The sequence below is a fragment of the Colletotrichum fioriniae genome (assembly GCF_027942845.1).
Source record: "Colletotrichum fioriniae strain IMI 355084 chromosome Unknown scaffold_17, whole genome shotgun sequence".
Taxonomy (NCBI): domain Eukaryota; kingdom Fungi; phylum Ascomycota; class Sordariomycetes; order Glomerellales; family Glomerellaceae; genus Colletotrichum; species Colletotrichum fioriniae.
In genome coordinates, this window is record NW_027076853.1 from 786,882 (window position 1) to 810,002 (window position 23,121).

The 23,121-nt window shown below is 51.2% G+C and overlaps 5 protein-coding genes and 1 non-coding gene across 6 annotated transcripts; 3 read left to right on the forward strand and 3 right to left on the reverse strand.

Annotated features, from left to right (window-relative positions):
- Positions 1-791: 791 nt before the first annotated feature.
- N0V96_011423 (uncharacterized protein) lies at positions 792-1,866 on the reverse strand (the record flags this gene model as incomplete). The annotated part of the gene is made up of 3 exons (XM_053192167.2): positions 792-1,106; positions 1,172-1,761; positions 1,812-1,866. The coding sequence occupies 3 exons, from the start codon at positions 1,864-1,866 to the stop codon at positions 792-794; spliced, it is 960 nt and encodes a 319-aa protein (XP_053050331.2).
- Positions 1,867-2,430: 564 nt separating this feature from the next.
- On the reverse strand, positions 2,431-3,360 carry N0V96_011424 (uncharacterized protein; the record flags this gene model as incomplete). The annotated part of the gene is made up of 1 exon (XM_053192166.1): positions 2,431-3,360. The coding sequence occupies one exon, from the start codon at positions 3,358-3,360 to the stop codon at positions 2,431-2,433; it is 930 nt and encodes a 309-aa protein (XP_053050330.1).
- A 5,697-nt stretch (positions 3,361-9,057) lies between these two features.
- Positions 9,058-10,506, forward strand: N0V96_011425 (uncharacterized protein; the record flags this gene model as incomplete). Its single annotated transcript, XM_053192165.1, has 1 exon — positions 9,058-10,506. One exon carries the CDS (start codon positions 9,058-9,060, stop codon positions 10,504-10,506), a length of 1,449 nt encoding a protein of 482 aa, XP_053050329.1.
- A 1,608-nt stretch (positions 10,507-12,114) lies between these two features.
- Positions 12,115-12,197, reverse strand: N0V96_011426. Its single transcript has one exon. It is a non-coding gene; the product is annotated as a tRNA-Gln (tRNA).
- A 5,719-nt stretch (positions 12,198-17,916) lies between these two features.
- Positions 17,917-18,234, forward strand: N0V96_011427 (uncharacterized protein; the record flags this gene model as incomplete). Its single annotated transcript, XM_053192164.1, has 1 exon — positions 17,917-18,234. The coding sequence occupies one exon, from the start codon at positions 17,917-17,919 to the stop codon at positions 18,232-18,234; it is 318 nt and encodes a 105-aa protein (XP_053050328.1).
- A 1,638-nt stretch (positions 18,235-19,872) lies between these two features.
- Positions 19,873-21,224, forward strand: N0V96_011428 (uncharacterized protein; the record flags this gene model as incomplete). The annotated part of the gene is made up of 2 exons (XM_053192163.2): positions 19,873-20,833; positions 20,926-21,224. 2 exons carry the CDS (start codon positions 19,873-19,875, stop codon positions 21,222-21,224), a joined length of 1,260 nt encoding a protein of 419 aa, XP_053050327.2.
- Between the last annotated feature and the right edge of the window lie 1,897 nt (positions 21,225-23,121).

Below are 23,121 nucleotides of genomic sequence, written 5' to 3' on the forward strand. Positions count from 1 at the left end.
CACAGAAACACAACTACGAAAAGGACCCTGAGGGCTATCGCCGTGCCATGGAAAGATACCGTCACATAAGCCATTTCATAGATACTAACATAGCCGACCTGTGTGAGTAACACAATGCCTACTTGATGAAAGGAACACATTTGGAGTTTGCGAGCTTTTTCTAATGATTCTTAACATATAGGGCCCTTGGTAAAATTCAGCAACGGCACAAAACGCGTCATTGGCCCAGATTGCACTGTCAATGAGACAGGTGAAAAGGGCCCCGAATTTTACGCCCTGTTCTCGAGGACGCAGATACCTCTCGCGCCGGGTTGGGCCATGACCATCCACAAGAGTCAAGGCATGTCACTAGATCGCTTGATCGTGAACCTCGGCTCCGTCTTCGAAAAGGGCCAGGCCTATGTCGCGCTGAGTCGCGCTAGGTCTCTGAAGGGACGAGAGATAGAAGGGGCCACTAGAGACGAGCTCCGGGATAGTCTCCGTGTTGACCTTGAGGTGAAGAAGTTTCTGGAAAGGCTTGAAGGCACAGGCAAGGGAAAGAACCCGGAGCCGCGGAATACAGGTACATTGAACCGGCCGGCGTTTTACCCGCTTCCAGATCGACTACTTCTGCTGTTATCTCCTTGGGTCTACATTGCTATATTACTATTAGTGCAACAGTCGATGGGGGCAGGTCAGAGTGAAAGCACTATGCCGTCGACATTGTCAGATTATGGCAGAGAAAGCTTTCTAAGAACATTCCCATTGAGCGATGAAATGCGCCATGAGAGAAACTTAAGTACAGTTCGCCCCTAGATCTTTGAAGGAAAGTCCAAACCTCTCGTCTTCAACTTCTGCTCGAATTCGTCCTGCTTGTCAAGAATATGAGTTCCAGCGGCCAGGCCCTTCATGCCCTCAGCATCGTACAAGCTTTCCAAAGGTACATCCCGAACGGTGACTTTGTGATCTTCGTTCGTTCCTCCGCAGAACACCTCGATAATGTTCCCGTCGCCATACTTGGGGTCGCAGATGGCAGATATGGCCACATTGACTACTTCGTCAACGCTGAGCATCAAGTCGTCGGCATGTACGCGCTCTCGGCTGTAGGAAGCGTGGAAAATAGGGGTCTGCACCAGGCTATCAGCACTCATTTTATGTGAACGTGACGGACTTGACGCAGGTTGAAACATACGTCGACAACTCCCGGACAGATTGCGGCGTTCCTGATGCCGGCAATCTTGTTCAAAGAGCCAAGAGACTTGCACATGCTGACAACGGCAGCCTTGCTCGAGTAGTAGAACGGCGTAATGAGGCCATGAACGTAGCCCGCCATACTAGCGACCCAGAGGATGTTGCCTGACAGATGCCGGTTTTCGGGACGCAACCAGTATTCAATGGCGATCTGGGCAAGTCTAACGGGGGCAATGGTGTTAATAGCGTAGGCCTGATACATGCCGACCTTGGCATCGGCTTGGTCTCGAGACAGAGGCGAGATTCCAGGAGGGTTCCAAAAGTCGCTCAACGGGGGATCATAGATTCCGGCCCCATTGATGAGCAGGTTAACTCTTTCAAATGTCTCAAGTGCCGCATCCCACAGTTTGTTGATCTGTGACCAGTCGGCGAGATCTGTCTGATGGAAGATAGCCGACGCATTGCCAGGCTTGGGTGGGGGATGAGGATATTTCTTCAGTGTATCTTCGGCCTCGGGACGTAGACTTAGATCCGCCATGACGACTGAACAACCTGACTCGAGAAGCGCTCTGGTTAGCGCATGGTTGATGCCTGAACTCGGTTAGTATTGGTAACTTCGAAAATGGAGTAAAGGTGCCAACCTGATCCAGCACCGGTCACGAGCGCGACTTTGCCATTCACTTCCCACGCGGCCATTTGAGATATATTCTCCTGGTATATGTCAATGTTCTTTTCAAGAAGCGATGCTTGAAGCGTTGGAATGCAAGGAGAGGGGAGAAGACGAGGTGGAAGCCATCTTTCTGTGTTTGTGCACTCGTGATCTGGTTTAAACGTCACGTCACTTTGTTTCACCCGGACTATGACCCGTCCGTTTACCGAGTTGATGCCGATGCATGTCTATCCGATTCAGTCGACCGCTCTGAAATGCGTTCACTTGGCGGGGTTGGGCCGAAAAGTTGGTCCGACATTGGTCCGGTGTATGCCAAGTGAGAGGCACACCGGTTGGAGTCGCTTCAGCAAATGAACAGTCGATAAGGGTAACGTCAGTGCATTATCACCACCTCAAATCAGCTGGTGTCATGTTATGTATTATCTACGCCCGGTGGGATGTGTTCAATCATTTATGAGAACTCTAGAAGTATGTGCTAAATGGCCCCTGGTGTTGCTCAGGAGCTGAGGAGCCCACGCTTGATGCCTCCACAAGGATATCTATTTCCGACGAACGTAACTACCATGATACACACACCGCATTAAGGGACTCTAGAGCGATAGAATTCGCAGAACCACATCCTTCGTGACGGCATGGAAGTTCTCCTTGCTCAGATCAAAACGGCTAAGGTCCTCAGTCTTGCTGTTGAAATCACCTCCTTCACCCTCTTTGTAATGTAAGGGGAAGAACTTCGCGAGTACCACAGCATGTGCGTCATCCCCACTCATCGCATTGGCCCGCTCAATAACCTCGTCCACGGACTCCTCGCGAATATCCCAATCGCTCTCACATGTTCCAGTCGCCAGCATAACGCTGTTCAGCACCTCTCTCTGAGTGACGTGGAAGGAAGTAGTGTAGAAGCATTTGTTGCGATAGCGTGCAAGTTCTTCGTCTGGCATAGCCACAACCGCCGCGGTTACCGCTCCAGCTCGGGCCAGCGTAGTGTAGTTCATCTTCGTATTCCCTCCATTCCAAAGCGTTGCCTTGAGTGTTTTGGCGTTGACACCAAGGACATCACCCACAGGCAGGCAGAAATCGTACCAAGGGTTGGTAATGACACCGATCCAAGATCCAACTCCCAGCTTTTCGATGAGTTCTCGGTATTTGCCTTTGTCCGCAATCTCGGGCAGCTCTTCGATTAACTTTCCTTCTGGGTCACTACCAAACTCAGTCGGAAGGATGTACGGGACGTTGGCCTTTGCGGCTGCGCGAATAAGGACGTCACTGAGGCCCACGGCTGGGATGCCAAGTTGCAAGATCAAGACCTCTTGGCCTTTCAAGACAGAAGTGAGAGCAGCCTCGTCGTCAAAGGCAACTCTGTTGACGGTGATTTTGTCAGGGAATTGAGAGGTGGATTCGTTCCGAACAATGATGGTGATGTCGTGGATGCCATGAGAGAGCAGTGCCGTCAGGGTATGTTGCCCAAGGTTACCACTGGCGCCAACTAAGGCAATCTTACGGCCTTGTCGCACAGGTGACATGGTTCAATGTTGATGGAATATAGTTTGAGGAGGATGAGGGTAGTGTGAATATTGACCAAGGGCTGAGAACGGTTGGGCTTCAATGTCTTGAGCTGAAAGCATGCATGTGCTGAGCGGAGGAACACTCACTTAAATACTTCTTCGACATACTCAATTAAGAAACCAGAAGGAGTAAGACATCACGTTATCGCCTTTAAAAACTCGTAAGCTAAGCACCGCTCACATGTGATCTTTCAAAACAGCGACGAAAATTACATATATTCAGTGTCATTATTCTCAACTCTATCCGTACTAGGATTCTCAAAACCGAATGAACCAATCAGAGGGTTCATGAGGTAGCTAGTACAGTGACGACTATGATTAGAAATCGTAAGTTACTTAGTGCGAGGTTTGATTGGCTCGTTCGGCTTTTGTTCAAATCCTACATGACTTACCGCCCCAGGACCCATGGTGGACAAAGGGGCGTTCCGAACTTTCAGCTACATCATCACATCAAGTGGAACAGTCTAGAGCGCAAGTTATTACACCTGGGCCAACAAAACCAGAGCTCTTATGCCTTGATATTGCCGGAATTAATGAGAGAACCAGTCTTTGGTCGCCTAATGTGATCAGCCCATGGCACGAAAAGGTTCCAAGAAGACCAAGACCGGGTGCTTGACTTGCAAGTATGCATAGATTGAAATACCTCGCGGAGACCTCGGGCGAATCCTTTTGTACTAATATTCGTAGGATTCGCAAGATAAAGTGCGACGAAGCCAAGCCTTCTTGCCGACGCTGCAATGACACCGGCCGAAAGTGCGACGGGTACTTGGCTCAGGCATCTGTCGAGTTCAAGATTCATGCAGCCCTACGACATCATGGATCAGACTCCGCAAGTGAGCGAAGGTCCCTACAATATTTCTATGAATACGCTGCGCCCCGTCTATCTGGCCCTAGAAAGCCTGCCTTCTGGACGTACTTTGTCATGCAGCTCAGCCAATCTGAGCCAATAGTGAATCATTCACTGCTGGCAATCAGTCACCTATACGAAGCTCGCGAGATGCGGACAGTGCCATCCACTGAATCTTTGCTTGCATTACAGTATTATAATGCGGCAATCAAAGGTGTGAAGGCTGTGCAAGACCAGTCTTTAGTCCTGGTTGTATCCGTCTTGTTTACCTGTATCGAGCTGCTGCAGTCAAACAACGAGACCGCAATTCGGCATTGCACACACGGCAACCAAATCTTAGAGACTTATGGCAGCGAAAAACCCTGGATACGAGATCATCTCGTACCAGTCTTTCGGCGATTGAGCGTCCTTCCCCTGCTCCTTGGAAGGCCACCTGCGGATTCATCCCTTGCACATGTCCTAAGATATGCGGTACCGACGAGATTTGATAACGTAGAGGATGCGCACTCGATGATCGACGAAATTTGCAGACGATTAATGATCTCACAACATTGGAAACGTAAAGGAACTCGTTTCGATCAGGTGAAGGAGCGGAATTACATCGGTTCCCTATTGCAAAAATGCAGAGAATTGATGGACGGTCTCGACATTGACTCAACATCTCAGCCAAACTGTGCTAGCGAAGGCCCGCAAGCACTGATGCGTATGCGCTTCCACACATGTCAAGTTTGCTTCGATATGCTGTTCCCAGTGGATCATGGGGGCAACGATGAAAGACACATACACGGCTTCCGCGAGATGATCGCACTGGCTTCTGACTTTAGTAATTTGCGGACTATGCGGCTACCACGATTCGTTTTCGAACTTGCATTCTCACCTGTGCTGTTCTTCGTTGTCACAGAGTGCAAGTGCTTAGAAGTACGGCTTTCAGCTCTCCGTCTTATAAGAACACTAGGAGCAGAGAGAGAGGGCCTTTTCGAAAGCCATAACTTGTACGCTCTGGGTCGCCAAAAAGTCCAAACAGAACATGGTGTGATTTTGGATGACTTCGACTGCCCTCAAGAGTTGGATTTGAATTCGGATATAGAGTTTTGAGCCGTCAAATAGTAATAAGATGCCTACGAAGAACTCTCATCATGATGGGCTCGAATGATCAACCATCTACACCTTTCCCCTACAGCTTGAGTCCTTTCCAGTGGCTCCAGCCTTGATACAGCGTTCTCTCATCCCGCAATTGCTCTGTCCAATATTTTTGAAGAGTGTCTCGCTATAGTAGTAGCACTCGTAGTGACCAAGGTCCGAGTTGTATTCGTTTTATATCCAGCCTTTGTGCAAACTGTCGAGGTGGCACTGTCATTCGGGGTACCATCTGAGTCGTAGCAGTGGCAGTACTTATAGCCAGAGCAAGCTTCAGCGGGAATCGAGATCGAAAGAACGGTGACCAGTGTTGCGAGTTTCATCTCCTGGAGATGTTGTCAGCACAGCTTACCTAGGCTTGTTGTAGTTGTCCAACTTACGGATGGCTTATCTATGATCAAGTTGTAGAAAGTTGCGTGATACTCTTTTGCCAGGAAGGTTGTAAAAAAGTGCAGAGCGTATCGTCGAAACTCGTGGGTCTTCTCTCTCTTTAATTCAAACGGGTATTGTAGGATTTGCTACTCAAAGCGATTGGTTCATCGGAAGTGCCGGCAACTGTTTATTTCTCTAAACTGGTTTGAGAAACTCTGAACCAGCGGACAGAAATGAACAACACAGATATTGCAAGTTAATCTACACAGATTTGCGTCCTAGCCTATCCGAGTTCGTTATTCTGGATTACTCGCGATATGGGAAATTATTGTATCAACTTTGATAAGCTCCAGGCTGAACTCGTATGTAATCCGAAATTCTGGTGAGATTTGATGGGTCTTTCGGGCTTACTACCGGGAGTAGTGGGCTAAACTTGTATCCAACGCATGATAACGGGCATGTCGGCATGATCTTGTGTTAATCTATATAGTATCAACTGCGAAAGCTGTCTTGATTCAATGGCCTGACAATACCACGGTTTGTCCTAACCTACCTTATGCTGGATTTTCGATGTTTGCCAGAAAGTACTGTTGAAACAGGAAAGATTCAATAGCACAGGAAGTCATAGATACTGCTAGGCCATAAAAATGGCAATGTTCCAAACTGCATATGACTTCACTGATGAAACGATTTCTCATCACCTGACTTTAAAGTTTAGTTAGAGGACGCAGCAGCGGAACAAAGCCAACCGTTCAGTATTGCTGGTACAGGGTGATTACTTATACGAATATGCGTGATCCATCGCTTTGGGGCTGAGTTGTCAACTATCTAAGCATGAACTCATCCATCTTTCGTTTCCTGTGGAATATCGCCAAGAGTTTACAATGGTTCAAGTCGGTAAGAGCAGCATCCATTCTCGGCGTCAATACACAGCTAGTTAGTCCTGGTCAACTCTCCTGTAATGTACATGCATGTTTCTTTTTGGCCTTCTAGGTTATACAAGCCTTTTATCGCAAGTTGCCATGATGACCATGACAACAATACGTTTGATCCAATTCCGTGTTCATTCATTCCACCTTCTCTTACCTTGCTCCTCATCATAAGCTGCATTTTGCCAGGACGAGCGCGTAATGACACATTGCTAAGGCCCTTCGCGCGTGATCTATACGTCGTGCATATAACTAGGAAAGTCTATATGAATCAATAATGAAGTGCTTAAATTATCAATTCTGGGAAACTTCAACATATTTAGTTCCCATAACTCCATCATTTTAGTGTCTCCACACGTCTCTTACACTATTCTCGGCAAATACAATCAATCATTTCCATTGGGCCTTTGGGATCTCACGCTAAAGGCATCTCTTCGTTACATGGCTCATTTCCACGGTTTTTCCCTCTTGCGGTCAGAATGATAAAAAATCAGTCTATCTCTCCTGGTAGAAGTTCTCTAAGGTAGGTGACCTAGCTAATACTTCTGTAGTCATCTGTTGATTCCCCTCACCTGGGTAACCCAGGCTGGGTAACTGCGCCCTGACCTTGTAACTCCGAGATGAGAGCATTTATTCGATTAGTTCGAAGTAGTTATAAGTAAGCCTTAACAATAGGAATTAATCCAAGCAGTAATTGAAGCCTCTCTCAAGCTCTATTTTTCTTTCTTTTCTTGATTTGGGCTTTGAAGTGAAAGAATGGTCTCAGGCTGACAGCATTTCGATCTATTAATCAAGCGATAAAAGTGACCCGTTCATCACTCAAGTCCTTTCCCTTATTCCGTATGATGGTAAATGGCGACGAAGGATTATATTACGAGGAGCTGATTCGGGCTACCGAATCTTTTGCTGATTCTGTCTTCACTCTTCCCCGCTCGTATATTGTCGAGATGCTGCCAGTCCTAATACGAGCATATAAAGTTTGAATGTTAAGAGAAATCAGTTAGATATTCTTCTGTGATGCACTTTAGTACACACTCGTATTAAAATCTGTCAGCTACGTTAGACTTCTGCGGCGATCGCCTTCCTCTTTCATGGCTTGGAGCACGTAAGTTCATTATGCCCACCTTAGCGTTTCTTCGAACGAAATTAAACACCGACGGGCTTTACATTAACAATACGACTGCATAAACCCGTCAGCGACGATTTCGGGATTATATGAAGCCACATTGCGCCGTGTGGTAGGCAATCTCTATACATATCCTGAAATTCCTGGATAGAAAGAAGCCGCATCATCGGTTCCTCTTCGCTTTGCCCTCAAGATCTCAGCCTTCACGGAATCATCACCAACATCAGTAGGTAGTCAACTTCACATTGATTCCTATACCATCTAACACACTCAGTGCATCTCGCAGCCGTAACCACTCTTTTTGCGCTCGCCAGTGTGGCAATGGCTGGCAACCCTCGATACAAAGTCAGTTGCGATCCAGCCGTACCAGCTGCCTACCAGGCTAGCATGAAGGCATTTGAGAAGAGAAATTGTCAAGAGTCCGAGTATTTTATGCGTCCAGGCACTTGGCATGAAGATACACAGTCGTGCGAAGCCCCCGGCCCAGAGGGCACGAATACCAAAAGGTATTACCATCCAGTCTTTGCTAGCTCTTCAGGTGGTCCCAACATCAGTCCTCGTTGCCACTGGGTTCTATCTTAGGTCTCTTGGGAGGAAATCTATACCCTGTACGCCTGATTAGTAGCCTCAGTCGTTCCTAGCATGGTTGGTGACTGGCACAGGTCCAATTTCAGTTGGTCAACACTCAGTCAAGCAGGACTTTCAAAGCCGCAATCCGAGAGACAGCACTGGGGTTGCGATGGGATCAGATCAAGTACCGATCTGCCGAAGATGTGGTGTGGTTGAAGAGCAATCCTAGGTTAGAAACCAATTCAAACGACCTTATGCGAGAATTTTTCTGCGCGTCCTTACATGCCAGATCAAATATATTTTGGCCGCCTCTCGAATAGCTTGATAATTCTCTTCCCGCTAAGACCTGTCGTCACGGGCTTAGAAAGATGCAGAACCCGCCTGGTGGCAAAGCGCTGGCTTTATGTTCAATAATCTCTTTGAGACAATGATCGTCGTCCTCGAAAAAGTAGAGATCATGCAAAGCGGGAGGTTTATCTCAAGAGCCAATGGCAATCGAGCGTGAAACCTCCCAACATGAACCGAGCGGAAAGATCTACTCTGGTTGGTGGCTGCCACAGTATTAGCTCCTCCAGCCACAACTCAGTTTGGCGCACGCGACATCATCAGAACAACCACCAACAATCCGAGGTTTAATCATTTGATGGCGGGAAGCAACCCATAAAGAGTGCATCATGCCTGGCGCAAACTCATCGACGCCCTCCCTTGGGTTCGTCGATTTACCGGTGGAAATCCAAACCCACATCCTCGAGGCTCTCGCCTTCTCACACCCCGCATCGATTTGCGCCGTCCTTCCAACATGCAAACATCTCTACAAAATCGCTCTACCTCTCTCAGTCCGAACCTATGAAAGCGCCGCTGGTCCAAAGAATACAAGCCAGTACGCGCAGAAGCGCAGCCGCAATCTCGACTTCCTGCGATACATAACCATCACCAAGCCTGAGCTCGCACAACATGTACGCCGCATTACCGTCAAACACGTCTCCACCAGCCTCATCTACCGCACTGCCCCGTCAAGCAAGAAACCCTTGGGTCCTGAAAGCGATGAGATTGGCGTGTACACCAACATGATTGATGCATCGGGTCTTTCCGACCACGTTGAAGACTGGGAGGCCGTGCGACACGAATGGCTTCGAGGCCTCGCTGACGGCTTAGTCGAGCAGCAGATTGGCCTCATGTTTCTCGCATGCCCGAAGATTCAGGTCCTCGAACTGGGAACGCCTCTCGCGCCGCGGTTGCTGCCTCGCTTAATCAAGGCTGCAGCATTGTACGGGACGAGCATGAAGGCCCCGTTACTCCATCACTTGCGAGAATACTGCGGCGAGCCAGAGATGCCCAAGAGTCTTTTCCACTTCTTCAACATTGGGAAGGAATTCTTGCAACTACCTCAGTTACGAACGTTCACGTGCGCCAGTCTATCGAGCAGTGGCCCAAACGGGCACCTCTTCGACGAGAACGCCAATCCACCCGGGTCTTCAAACGTTCAAGATCTTACTCTGCTAGATGCAAACATTACCCAAGAGGGACTTAGCACAGTCATCCGTGCTTGCAGAGAGCTGAAGTCGTTTCGTTGGACCCCAGGCGACAGCAGTTTCCTAGATATGCAGATCAAGCTACAGGATCTCGCCCAAGCTCTGTCACCGCATCGAGACACTCTCGAATGTTTGCACATCGACTACCAAGGTCAGTGGCGCAATCAAGAATGGTACGTCGGACTAGAGGGCTTCTTTATCGGTACATTCCTACGGGAGATGGTCTCGTTGAAGACGTTGCATATCGGTATGGAGGCTTTTACTGGCTTTACCGACCTTTGGACTGTCCCAAGCCTTTACAACAACTTTACTCAAGAGGAAAAGGTGTTGGAGTTGGAGAGAGTTCCGCGACTCGTCAATTATATACCTCCTAGTCTGGAGAGTCTCGAGCTGTACGGGTGCACCGAGGAGATACTACCTCATGTCCGTGAACTCGTGGACCTGCACCGGACTGGAGAAAGATGTGCGACCTTGCGGAAGCTCCGGCTACGCTTTAACGCAGAGATGGTTGATCCGAGTAAAGTTAGCACGAAGCACGATGAAAAGTCGAGTCGTTTAGACTTGGAGGTTACGTACGACCACGTGGATTGAAGATAGTCGAAGAGATGATGTGCCTTACAGGACTCTGTAGACTTCAACGTTCAGTCGAACAGTACCGGCCTATTGAACTAGAAGACGTCTGTGAATCAAATCAACGTTATGGTATCACCGAACGTGCACTGGACCGATTACCGACCCCCTTGCCGTGCAAATCAAAACCTCGCAGCTGCTGCATGGGTAATTATCGATTCTGTACATGTTTATGATCAGAGGCTTTGGTCTTCGCTGAAGAGGTGGAAGGATGTTTCTCTTGAGGGCATTCCAAGTCTTGCAGCTTGCGCCATATGCAAGGTCTTTTTGTCGGCAGGGGTTCTACCACACCCCTCTTCTTCAACGCTGCATCGTGTCTGCATGGAGATCACGAGGCACATCCTACCAACACAATTCGTCAGCAGCTTATCTGAGGATACCCAAAGAGGAATCAGATCCTAGCCTACTTCCCGATCGATGCGTTCTTGATAGCTTCCCGTCCATAGATCCTCTCTCTTCACTGTCTTTGAGCGACGACAAGGGTGTGAAGTTGGTGGGCATGCAGTGAAAATCAGGCTATGATATTCAAATGATGCCTTTGATGCAGCCATCTTCCGGTTAAAGCCGGTCATGTGTCAGCCAGATGCTCGTCAACATTCTAACTTCCATATCGAGGCATCATCGGCAAATGCGGCTACCGCAGAGATGTGAGATAGTAGATATAAGACTGGCATTTCCCCTCGGGCCTTCGCTTCGTCTAGAATTAGGGGCCTGCTGTCATCTCAAGTTTCCTCCATTCCGTTGAGCAACTGCAGTATAGCTGCTATCTCATTGTCAACCCCTACTTCGTGACGGTTGGACAAGTCACAAACAGTCCATCAGTCTGTTCGACTCGCCAACATTGACACCAAAGGCTAGCAAGACTGCATCAAGTGCTGATATGTTCTCTAACACAGCTCATAGGTCCACGAATCACGCGTGAGTTCACAAACATCATGTCCGCCTGTCTGCGATGCAACATCGCTCCTGCCTTACCCGGCCATCGTTTCTGTAGCCCTTGCGGCAGGATAATACACGCCGGCAGCATGCAGCGTTCGGGACTTTGTATGCGTGGCTGTGGTCGGACCGCGAAGCAAGGCCACCGATTCTGTGTTCCTTGCGGTAGATCGTACTATCGTTAGTCGAGATTAGAAGGCTTGCCTGCGTTGTTGTCTGTACTATGGAAGAGAGTTGCTGTGGAATATGATATGGCTTGATCATATATGAATATAGTCGGAAAGTGTGTAACTATCGGAAATATTCTAGAGTCAAGGTCGAAGTGGCTTACATCTTTGTGCTTGCTATGGAAACGCTTTGTAACCTGTAATTTCAGCGTCAGTGGGATTTGTAGTTAAGATAATCTGACTCCGAAGTGTTTAGTCAGCTTTGATTCGGTGCTAGATTGGGGCCCAGGTGTGCAAACAAGCGCAACTGGCCAGGCCTGAAGGAGTTCCTCTCGCCTATTGAGGGTTGGTTTGAAGTATACAGGACACAGATCAACACTATTGTTCCAAAAAACGATTCACTGTCCTCGGCCTGGCTCAAAACAAACACGATTTGGTGACGGCATTGCATGATTGGCAAAAGATGAGGTCCATCCAGGATTCGAACCTGGGCCTACGGAAGTTCCGACAATCAGAATCCGACGTCCTAACCAACTAGACTAATAGACCGGTGATATTGGCGCTAATTCATTGCGCTGGTTGGCATCGTGTGGAGCAGGCCTGAGAATCTTGGAAGGGGCCGAAACCATCCACAGCGCAATGTTTATCGGGCTGCTGGACTACCTTCGGCATCGTGAGTTGAGTTTGAGCGGTTCCTTTTTCAGTGCGCTTAACCGAGTGCGTCTCAAACTCTATTATTGGGGCGAATGAGGAGAATTTGGAGAGCCGCGCATTGACAGGGCAGAGAAGTTGTGAGAGAGAGATCGAAACTGCCGCTCGTTAGCAGCATTAATTCCTCAGGGCTCAGCACGTTGACAGGCGGAGCTCCTGGTTGCAACCTGCAACGTGCAACATTCGGCGATATCGAAATCTTTTCGGCCCCGACGTTTGCACAACTTCGAATGTGTCGTCTGAGCTTGCTATGCACAGATGCACACGTTTGTTTGTCAATCCGTAGATGCAGGGACTGGTGCCAACCCATGTTCGTCACTGACCCCAAGGGTTTGGAAATAAGTGCACGCTCAGACGAACCATGTGCTCCGTTTCAAAACGCAGCCGATAGATGAACGGCCTTTGTTTCATCGGATGTCAAGATCGGACACCGCCAAGGTGCCTGGCAGCAACAACGACACAATGGCTTATGGTCATCTGTGATCCGAGTGCTTGCCGAAACCTATCCTCCTGAAGTCCCATGATTGTCGATGTCCCTGAACACAACCGCTTGGATGACGTTCTAGAGGGAGGTAGTTGCATGAAAGCTGCCTTCCTCAGCCGAATCCTACTTGGGGGCCATCCTCGTAGCACGGTCCATAGGTTGTCTAGTGACTGTAATCCGTCATGCCGACGACGGCGAAGACGACGCTGACGAGGGAATCTGCTGCTGGTAGCTGGATAATCGGCTCAAGGATCGGGAGACGGGGGCGGGGCTCCGGACATCGCTTCGCATCAAGTTAATGGGATGAGGAAGCCTCGTCCGGGTTCCTCAGGAGAAGGTCCCCTATTTCGTACCCATGGTACGCATGGATTTGTCGTCTTTTGACCGTAGCCCACATGGCTGCGTTCCCACTCGAACAGCAACGTCATGTTGTGCCAGTGCGAAGCGCCACGAGTCGAGGTTGCCGTTGGCTCTTGAGGCACATGGAGTCTGAGGGAGAGCAATCTCTTGTGAATCGACCAGTGTTGGAGGATGCTCTAACGGATCCAGGACGACTGTAACCTGGCTCAAGGTATGTTTGCTGTGCTAGGTCATTGTTCGTGCAGCGCAATTGGGGCTCAAATGCCGAAGACGCAGCGGCAGCCTGCGTTACGCATACGAACTGCAGGCTGCTGCATGTGGCCGTTGAGACGAAGAGTCCGAGACATGTTACGAGGTGTAGACTACACAGAAGCAAAGATAGGATGGACTCGAGTTTGGCAAGTGTCTTTGCATGATATTCCAACTTCGCGTACCACGGCCGACGCTGCAACTAGCGAGCGCGCAACTTACCGCAGTAGAGGACGGTTCCCCGTGCAAAGATGAGCTGAGAACAACAGGTCAGGGGGACTATGAAGGCCCAAAGCCAACAAAGGTCTTATCAGCGGAAGCATGAGATGTTCGCAAAGCGCCGGCGCTGCGACGCGATCTTCGACTCACCGGAAAAAACGTTGGAAGCCGCTGTCTAAGTCTATCGCAACGTCTCATTCTTGTGCTCGGTGGCGTGCAACAACAGCTGTGAATTTATTTTTTTGCCCCCCTTTCGGTCCGTCAAAGGGCCAGAGCAGCCGGCAAAAAGTCTTGCCAAGAGACGTTTGCTAAGTTGAAGAGGTCGAGATCGGGCCAGGCTGCCAGGGACAAGGCGGAATGAATGGGCAACCGTTTACGGTTTCCGGCGTTGAGAGAAGAAATCATTCCCCAGTGACCGGGCTCGCTTGAGTGTCCCCTATCTTGGTTTAGTCCACCAGCGGAGGCGGCGCGCTTACCGCGAGTTTCCAGCTGCACTGCGTAGGAATCACAGCGGACTTCAGAGCATTCTCTGTATCCGGGAACATAGCCTTAGCACCGGTCGCTGCGGTGGCAGCCGTGGGTCTCGGTAGGCCTTGTGAGCGGCCTAGACGATTCAATCCCGCAGGACTTCGACAAAATGGTTTGCTCGCAGGTCCCTAACGAGTAGTATGTAAGCGCCCGGAACCTCCTCTCAAGGGCCGCACGAAGTCGAGTTTCACATTGTGGCAGCGAAGCACCGGGAAGCAACGTGTACGGGGTAGCGGCCAGTTGTTGTGCGTCTGAATGAGCAGTTTCCGCAGACACTGGTGACGGGTTGGTGGCACGAAAGAGGAGTCACGATGGCCCTGTTGCGACGAGGGCCTGTTGAAGGGCCTTGCAGTTTGTGCCCAAGTTGCGACGGATAGGGGCAACGAGAAGGGGGGCATGCGACGACTGGCGAGGTGACGAGGCTCTAATTAGTGCGAGCGATGCGCGAAGTGGGAGGACTCGAGGAGAGGGAAGGACAAGCTCGGGCCGTTCAGAGTCAAGACTCCCATGTCAAGCAACGTGAGGACCTAGGCGATGGTCATGATCCATTGTTCATGGCCGGTCGCCGGTACCTGGCGAGAAGGGAGTCTCCCTCTTGAGAAGTTCACAGCATTGTTGGCCCACCAAAATCGTTGATCTCCGGCGTGATCTCCAGAAGTTCAGGTTGGTCCATGTTGGTGGACATGACGGTGGGGAGGATTTCGGGTTTCATCCGAGGATTTGCGGTTGCAGCTGCAGCCCCCAAGTTTGATTGTCGTTGAAGTGCGAGTCTAGACGGAGAGACAAAGATGGGACCGAGACACATGAGACGATTGCGTCCGGGTTGTGTTGCTGCTGGTTACCGTCAACGGCCGGCCCCGTTCAGACTTCACGATGGATGGGCTGCGGAGTTGCGAGTTGGAATCCAAATTGGCCTTTCTGCCCGGACGAAGAGTATCCGTACGAAGAGGCTGCAGCGGCGTAGGTCAGTAAAATTAAGAACGAGGAAATCGACACTAGAAGAGGTTTCTCCGCAAGTGATCTGAACGGGGAATAGGGATGAAGGATGATGACATTTCCCGGGCGATGAGCAACTGCGACTTTCACTTCCATCTTGCGACTGCACAGACCGTCGGACGAACGTTCTGGGAAGGAAGGAGAGAATCCTTAGATTTGACACTCGACTTTTGGGAAGGAACCCGGGGAGGCAACCAGGGTGAGTCCTTGCTGACTGCCCCGACTGGAAGCGACTTTCTCAGTGACTTCCCTCTGTGCTTCCCACTCTTTCCCAACTTGCTCTGTTCCTTCTAAATTCCAAAATGCCGCACTGACAGCAAACTCTTCTTTCTTTCCCGTCCCTCTCTACTACGGTAACGCTCCTCCCCACTGATGAACCAACCAACCAACTGGCTACAGGCACTCAGGCACCCCTGGCCAGTCAGAGCGCACGAGACATTCTGAGCTGACCATCCAGGGCTTAGCGTCAGGAACCATTTTCTCTGCGAAATGCAGGAACGAGCTGGCCAGCCGCGAGACGGAAGGAGGAGAAGAAGCCTTGGATCTTACCAGCTAGGTCCCGCTTCCACCGCACCTTAGACCAATCACCAGGTGGTGGTGGCTCGGGGAAATTGTGCAATTCAATCTTTTATGAAAAGCCCACTCACATCGTCGCTGTATCGGGAATGGACGACTCGCGCTCTTCTTTCCTCGAGTGCCACCCATTTCGCCCATTTCGTCCAATTCGCGGCAATTCGTGTCACACTTGGGAGGGTATCCAAATGACGAGGTGCAAATTATGCGATTTTACTCTTCAATAATGCTGCCGCTATTCGCCCTGGTAGATAGCATTGTACGAACAATCCCCGCCTACTAAGCCCGTTTGCGGCTGGTGACAATGCCTTTCTCTCCTTCCTTCTGTCAACCCCGGCTTGACTTTGTCTTGGGCAATAAGAATAAGCAAGCCGAGTGATGGACCGTTGGGCTTGTCTCGCCCGGCACAAGGTATTGTTTCCGTCTTAGCTCGGCCGAGCGACTTCTCAGGAGTCAGACTACCTGCCTGGAATCAAGCGGAAGAATAAGAAGCAGAACTGAATGGCGCTATTCATGGCGCCACTTGTCACTGCCCGCAGCGGATGTTGCTTATTCTGGGCTCTTGCTTCTATTGCTGGCTCTTGAGACTTGCGGATCGTGCTCAGCCCGCGTCAGGATCACACAAGGCTTCTAAGAAAAGCGCTGTCACTGCGTCAGGGCAAACAACGAACAGCTTCCAATCGACGCCCTGCCGATCCGTCGTTGCTGGCGTGATGAATAGCTGGCGGTTGGTTGTTTGCACAATTATCCATTCACAAAGCGCACCAAGGCAAGGCGCAAGGTAACGTGGTCGACTGCCAGCGAACGCAATGCTGTGCTTTTGCGCCTTAATTTCCCGCGAAGATCCAGACCCCTGCCTGCATATTGAGCCTGCATACGGGTGGTCGCGTGTACAAACCATCACCGACTAATCTTGGCGGGCAGAAATGTTCAGAGTACTTGCTGCCTCCTGGAGGAAGGTGGGCTTGAAGCATGGCCAACAGGGTTGAAAAGAGCAACCTTGGACACGGGTACCTTGCAGCTACTTTTGCAATACCTCACCGGCCGAGTGACGATGGCCTCCGTTGCTACGATTCGGTTAGCTTTTGCAGTCTCTCAGTGGCAGGCCTCTTCCGACTTGCGACTCGCAACACAGCAAGCATCTCATCTCCTTTTTCCCTTCTGTGTCACTATCCCGTCCCAGCCGTCCCTGCCGTCTCTTCTTGCTTGCTCCTTCCCCGGGATACATCTGGAAAGAACTGGTAGGAGAGGACAGGGAAGGTAGGGCCGAGCACCTCCAACTCTTTCCCTCTCACAGGCTCACGGACCACAGCTAACGTCCTCTCCTTCCTCCATTTCTTTCGTGGGCCGGGCTTGGCTTTCATTTTGGGTGTGAGCGCCTTCCCTGTCGGCGCCTGCATCGTCGTCGCCCATGCCAGTCACCTCACAGGCTCACAGTCCACGGGGATGAGGCCCTGCCGCTCTGGAGGATCCTGGACCTCCAGTCGTCTCCCAGACTCCCAGGTTGCCAGGCCCCCGGGTAAAAGTACGAAGTACTTCGTGTGCTGCCCATTTTCACCAGACGCTTGCATCCGTAACCCTCGTCTGATCCGCCTGCCCCCGTCGCTTGTCTCCCCACATCCAAAACCCACGTCTTTTCCCACTTCTCGCGAGTCTGGGTCCTCTCTCCAGCATCCTCTTATTCAAACCACTCCCCCCCCCGATCCATAACCCACAGACTTCGTTGGCAAAGTCTCCTACTACTTCACCCTTCTTTCGCTTCACGCACAGTCGTTGAAACAAACATCACCAAACCTGAACTACTCGAAGTATTCAGACTAACACTCATTCCTATTTACATCTGCGGACAGACGCCATCTTGTCGCAAACCAACAACAAGCGCTCCCCGCCAAAACCACTCACTGCCCCGGCTTAGATACAACAGCAAACACGTCAATACATATACATCTGGCCGTTCCATCTCACGCTTAGTACCAAGTCAGGCAGTACGACTTGCACACCACGATCTTTGAAAGACCCAAACATCAAGCACACGCATCATAGTGTTCAACGGATTACTTCCGACGCACATATTCGATTCGGTCTATACTTCGTCAGGCTTGGACAGTTGGCCAGTACAATCACCAAAAACACCTACTTACAGACACAATGAAGGTCACCACGATTCTTGCTGCTTTCCTGCCCGTCTTGGCGCTGGCCCAGACCTCAAGCGGCGACACGACAACGGTGACTTCCACGGCTACCCAGACCAAGACCATCACTCTCGAGCGCGCGCACACCACCACCATGACCTACGGCACCGGCAACAGCACCGCGACATTCAAGCCCACCGGCTCCGTTGTCGCCTCCGCAACTGCCGCGGCTACCGCTGCAACCACCTCGAAATCCAGTGCGGGCGCCGCTCTCAACGCCGGTAACCTGGCTTTCGCTGGTGTTGCTGGTATGTTCGCTGCTGTCCTGTTGTAAAGCGGCATCACTGGATGGGCTAGTCGAGGGTGCGGGGAGATGGAGGACGGGGTATGAGTTGCGATGTGGTTGGAGGAATGTTGCCAACTGCGTCTTACTGCCACACCGAACTCTTCGATGCGACATCTTTCCAACCTTCTCTTTTGTCATCGCCTCCAACCCTGGTTCAGCGCAACATTGCTACCGATGTGAGCGCGGCCTATTCTTACGACCTTCACGACCTTGAGAATTGGGACACCACTTGAGTTGACGGCACACACTTTACCCTATTCCTTTTCGACACCAACCATGTGCGACGCTTGCATCGCCATCCTGCAGGAAAGGAACCGACACGCTAGTCAACTGGGGCTTCTTGACAGCGATCAACCTTTTTTCACTCTCACTTCAAACGACACTGACTGTCCGCCGCCTTTCTTTTACGGGTGCGGACGGCTTGTCACCTCATGTTTTAATGTTTCGATTCTTCCCCAGCAGCACAAGGGTCGCATGGAATGCGAAGTCGATCTGCCCTTGCACGTCATTGGTCTTGATCATCCTGGGCCATCTTCAGCATAACCGACAGTCTGGTCTTCTAGACTGACGTGTCGTGTTTGGGGATGGAGTCGAGTCAATCCACGCCTGATAGTTTTCAGGCTGTCATTGGCTCGAATACCTGGCCAGACACTGTTGCTGCAGGTGTGCTTGCTGGCTGGAAATGATATTTACGAGATCTTTCGCAACGTCTTACTCAAGGGAGGATTTAAGACGGAAATGATCAGGATGGATGATTTAGGGATTTACCGGAGTTCTCGTGATGGAACAAAAGTTTCACTCTTCTTCGAGTTGTTGATACCCCTATTGCTGTATGGTTGCCGACCGGGGTTGGACAGATCAAGCTGCGCTTCTGGGGTTGCCCCTTTCAAAGGTTCAACCTTGGCTTTCGCTTGCTTGGGTTGTCTGACATTGCCCGCTCGGTAGGAGGACGCGATGGATTTGTTTTGATATTTTCGGACTGACGACCGTTTTGATTGAATGATGGCATGGTCCGAGACGACTTTGCCTTGCGAGGGGGGGCTTGGAGGCCATTGAAAGGAGTTTTAAGGACTTGAGGAGAGGCATTTACTGGTAGCATAGTTGAACGAATTCATTGACATGAGCTTATGGCTCTGTTCCATCAAACCCTCGCATCCTTCTGATACGCAAACTGACAGGGACGTGAGAACTCGGCTCATGATCCCACGCAGCATTGGCAATCCTAACTTCTTGATTGGAAAGAACCGGGAAGCGAGTAAGACAACGACCCCTCGGCCCTGGAAAATCGAAACCGTTGGGACGGAAAGCCCCGGCACGCCGACATTTCGATAAGCCTTCTTAATAAGCATTGCCGCTGTCAGACGGTTGGCCGATTCTGATTGGTCAAGGTGCAATCACGGCCCCCCGATATGCCGATTCAATCCGGGGACCGGGGGGTGTAGCCAGCTGCAGGGCCTAATTTCTAGTGGTCATATTTTCTTGGGACCTGTTTTTTTGCCCCATCACAGCTGTTGTCTGCATCAACTTCCCAACCAAGCTTTCCCGCCAGCAACATCGTCGGCTGCTGCAACACACGGGCAAACTTCGAGGGGGAACCAAGCGAAACACCAACGACAATTGATCACAATGCCATCGCCCATGGCACCTCTTGCCCGCGTGCAGGCTCCTCTGCGGCGGGCTCTTGTCTCGTCGGCTCGCTCCCGAGCCTTCGCCACCGTTCCTCCCACCTTCGGCACGACATCCGAAGCAGCATCGCAACCCCCGAAAGCACGCAGACCGACCTACTTCAAGGACAAGAGCCTCGCGTCGCTGGACGACTTCATCGCGAGCAAGGGCGACCCCGCGGCTCTCTCCGAGGCCGAGGCTTACGAGATCCGCACCGTCGAGGTCACGGGCCCGACGGGCAAGAAGAAGACCATCACCCGCCTCCCGGAGTGGCTCAAGACGCCCATCCCCGCCGGCAACGAGAACTACAAGTCCATCAAGAAGGATCTGCGCGGTCTGGGACTGCACACGGTGTGCGAGGAGGCCAAGTGCCCCAACATCTCCGAGTGCTGGGGCGGCTCCTCCAAGAGCGCGGCGACGGCGACCATCATGCTCATGGGCGACACGTGTACGCGCGGATGCCGCTTCTGCAGTGTAAAGACCAACCGCGCGCCGGCGCCGTTGGACCCTCATGAGCCGGAGCACACGGCCGAGGCGCTGGCTAGGTGGGGATTGGGATACGTTGTGCTGACGTCCGTCGACCGCGATGACCTGGCGGACGGCGGAGCGCGGCATTTCGCCGAGACGATCAGCAAGATCAAGGCCAAGAAGCCGAGTCTGCTTGTCGAGGCGCTGACGGGCGATTTCATGGGCGACTTGGACATGGTGAAGATCGTGGCGGAGAGCGGGCTGGATGTGTATGCGCACAATGTTGAGACGGTGGAGGCGCTGACGCCGTATGTGCGTGATCGCAGGGCTACGTTTGCGCAGAGTATCAAGGTGCTTGCGCGGGTCAAGGAGGTGAAGCCTGAGATGATTACCAAGACGAGTTTGATGCTTGGCTTGGGTGAGCAGGAGGAGGAGATTATGGATGCTTTGAGGCGTAAGTTTGTCCCTGTCATTCTCTGTGTTCTCTTAGGAAAACGCGCGATTTGAAGTTGAGGGAAGAAATGCTAACACTTTGGGGAAATACAGAACTTCGCAAAGCCAACGTCGACGTCGTCACTTTCGGCCAGTACATGCGCCCGACAAAGCGTCACCTCAAAGTCGAGAAATACGTCACCCCTGACGAGTTCGAGATGTGGAAGCAGCACGCGCTGGATATGGGATTCTTGTACTGTGCCAGCGGTCCCTTGGTGCGGAGCAGTTACAAGGCCGGCGAGGCGTTTATTGAGAACGTGCTGCGCAAGAGGGCAGGCGAAAAGGCTGGCATGGCCGCGAGCGGTAGGCTCGGCCAGACTGTTGCTCTGGAGGAGGGATTCAAGACGTTGTAGATTTTCTTTCCCGGAGAAGCCACGAAGGTTCGGGGATGTACGATTCGTGAGGATGGTGATGATATAGAATAGGGGATGCGATGGATAATTATTGAGAGGGGTTCTACGGGAAGGTACCCAGTAGAGAAGGGGGGTTAGATGGCATGGTTGGCGTTAATGTTTTTGGGCTGGACGACGGGAACTTCATTCATCATGGGCATCGCCATCTTCTCCCCCTGGGTGGTACCTTTTTCGACATACAATCTAGGTGCACACTAGACCTAGGAGAATACACGAGTGCCGGGTGGTCTTCAACAATGGCCACCGAGAGCTATGAATTTACTTCTTGGCCTCATGTCACTCCATACGTGCCATGTTCAAAGGGGTCTAATGACCCAACTCATGCACGATGGATCTGAAGCTGTCTACTCGCATGATTCAACCTTACTTATTCCGCCCTTTTTCTAATCTACCAACTCGAATGGGTGGTCTTCGGCGTTTTTGAACTACGATTATAACTCGGCCGATAGATAAATCGCCGGAATCTTCAGGTGTAAGACCTCGAACCACATAGTTGTCTAATCGCATACCAATCTAGGAACCCTCTGTCTGAGCCAAGATCGGATTCACGAGGCAGGAATCGGAAAAGTTCAGAAACGTCGGTTTTCCGCATCTTCAGCTCGTAGAAGGGAGAAGAAGGCGTGGTCTTGAAAGAAGGCCCCAATTTCCCGGCGTTCCTAAGGTGTGTCCCGCGTTCAAAAACTCACCGGATAGGGCTGTTATCTAATATGTGTTGAATCGGGGGTTAGTGCGTGTAAATAGAGAGACACTTCAACGGTCGAGTCTTCAAGAAGGGAGCTTCACTTATGTTTCTCTTGGTTTGGTCCGCTCATCCCGTGAGCCCCCTTCAAATAACACGGGGATAGTGAGGTATGAGCGCCTGAGAATGATGGCCTACGCGGCCCATGTCTGCTTTGATCTTGGCTTTTTCAGCTGAACATTTTCACGGGGGAGCTGTTGGCTCTGGGAATAAGCGATGCTACCCTCATGCATCAATGGACAGGCGATGGATGAATGTACCAACCCAATGGTTTAGAGAGGGGGTCGAGAATCTGGTCGCCGCAAAGCGAGAGAAAAGCTGGCCTGGCCTACCCCTGGACCAACACCAATGCACCGTGCCGTTGCTTTTCTTTCTAGGCGGAAGAAAGCTTGGTCCTGTTTCCTGTCAGCTTTCCCGAGACGCCTGTTCTCCATTCATCCTCGACGACATCCAAGAATTGCGATTATCGAAAGTTGAAACAAGCGAGACCACAAATGTGCTTGGTCAAAAATTGGCACCAACGGATGTCGCGTTAGAGCAAAGGCTCCCGTTGGGGGTAAACGCTAACGGCCAACGTTCAGTCTCCCCTCGTTCCCACGCGATGAGTGGAATTCCACTTCGTCCACTGGCTCCCTTCAGACCAAGACACCCTGGAGCTCTCTTCTCGATAGTTTCTCAACGTGAAATGCCCATTCCCTCAGGCCAAGCTCTCAAAGCTCCCTCACTTCCCTTCGCTCACTCACACGACATCATCCACAGATCGCCAGCACCGAAGCTGATCAGCAGCTGCATATGCATCCTGCAATAATGATGCGCGTTCACGGTCCGGGGAGGCGTCCCTCATTTCCCCCTCATTCATCATTTCCCGCCCCGACCTATCCCACACAGGCCTAGCACACCCTCCAATGCACTCCACCAGTCCACCTATCCCCTCGTGGGTAGCCGGTGAATTATCCGTAGGTTGGATTTTCACTAAAACAAGTGAGAAAGAAGCTTGCTTTCTTTGTAAAAGTCTCACGCACCTGAACGGCGTGGACAGCCAGCCACAAGACGCCTTTGGACGCCTAGCGGATGACTGCCTCGTCAGCGCGTTGGGTC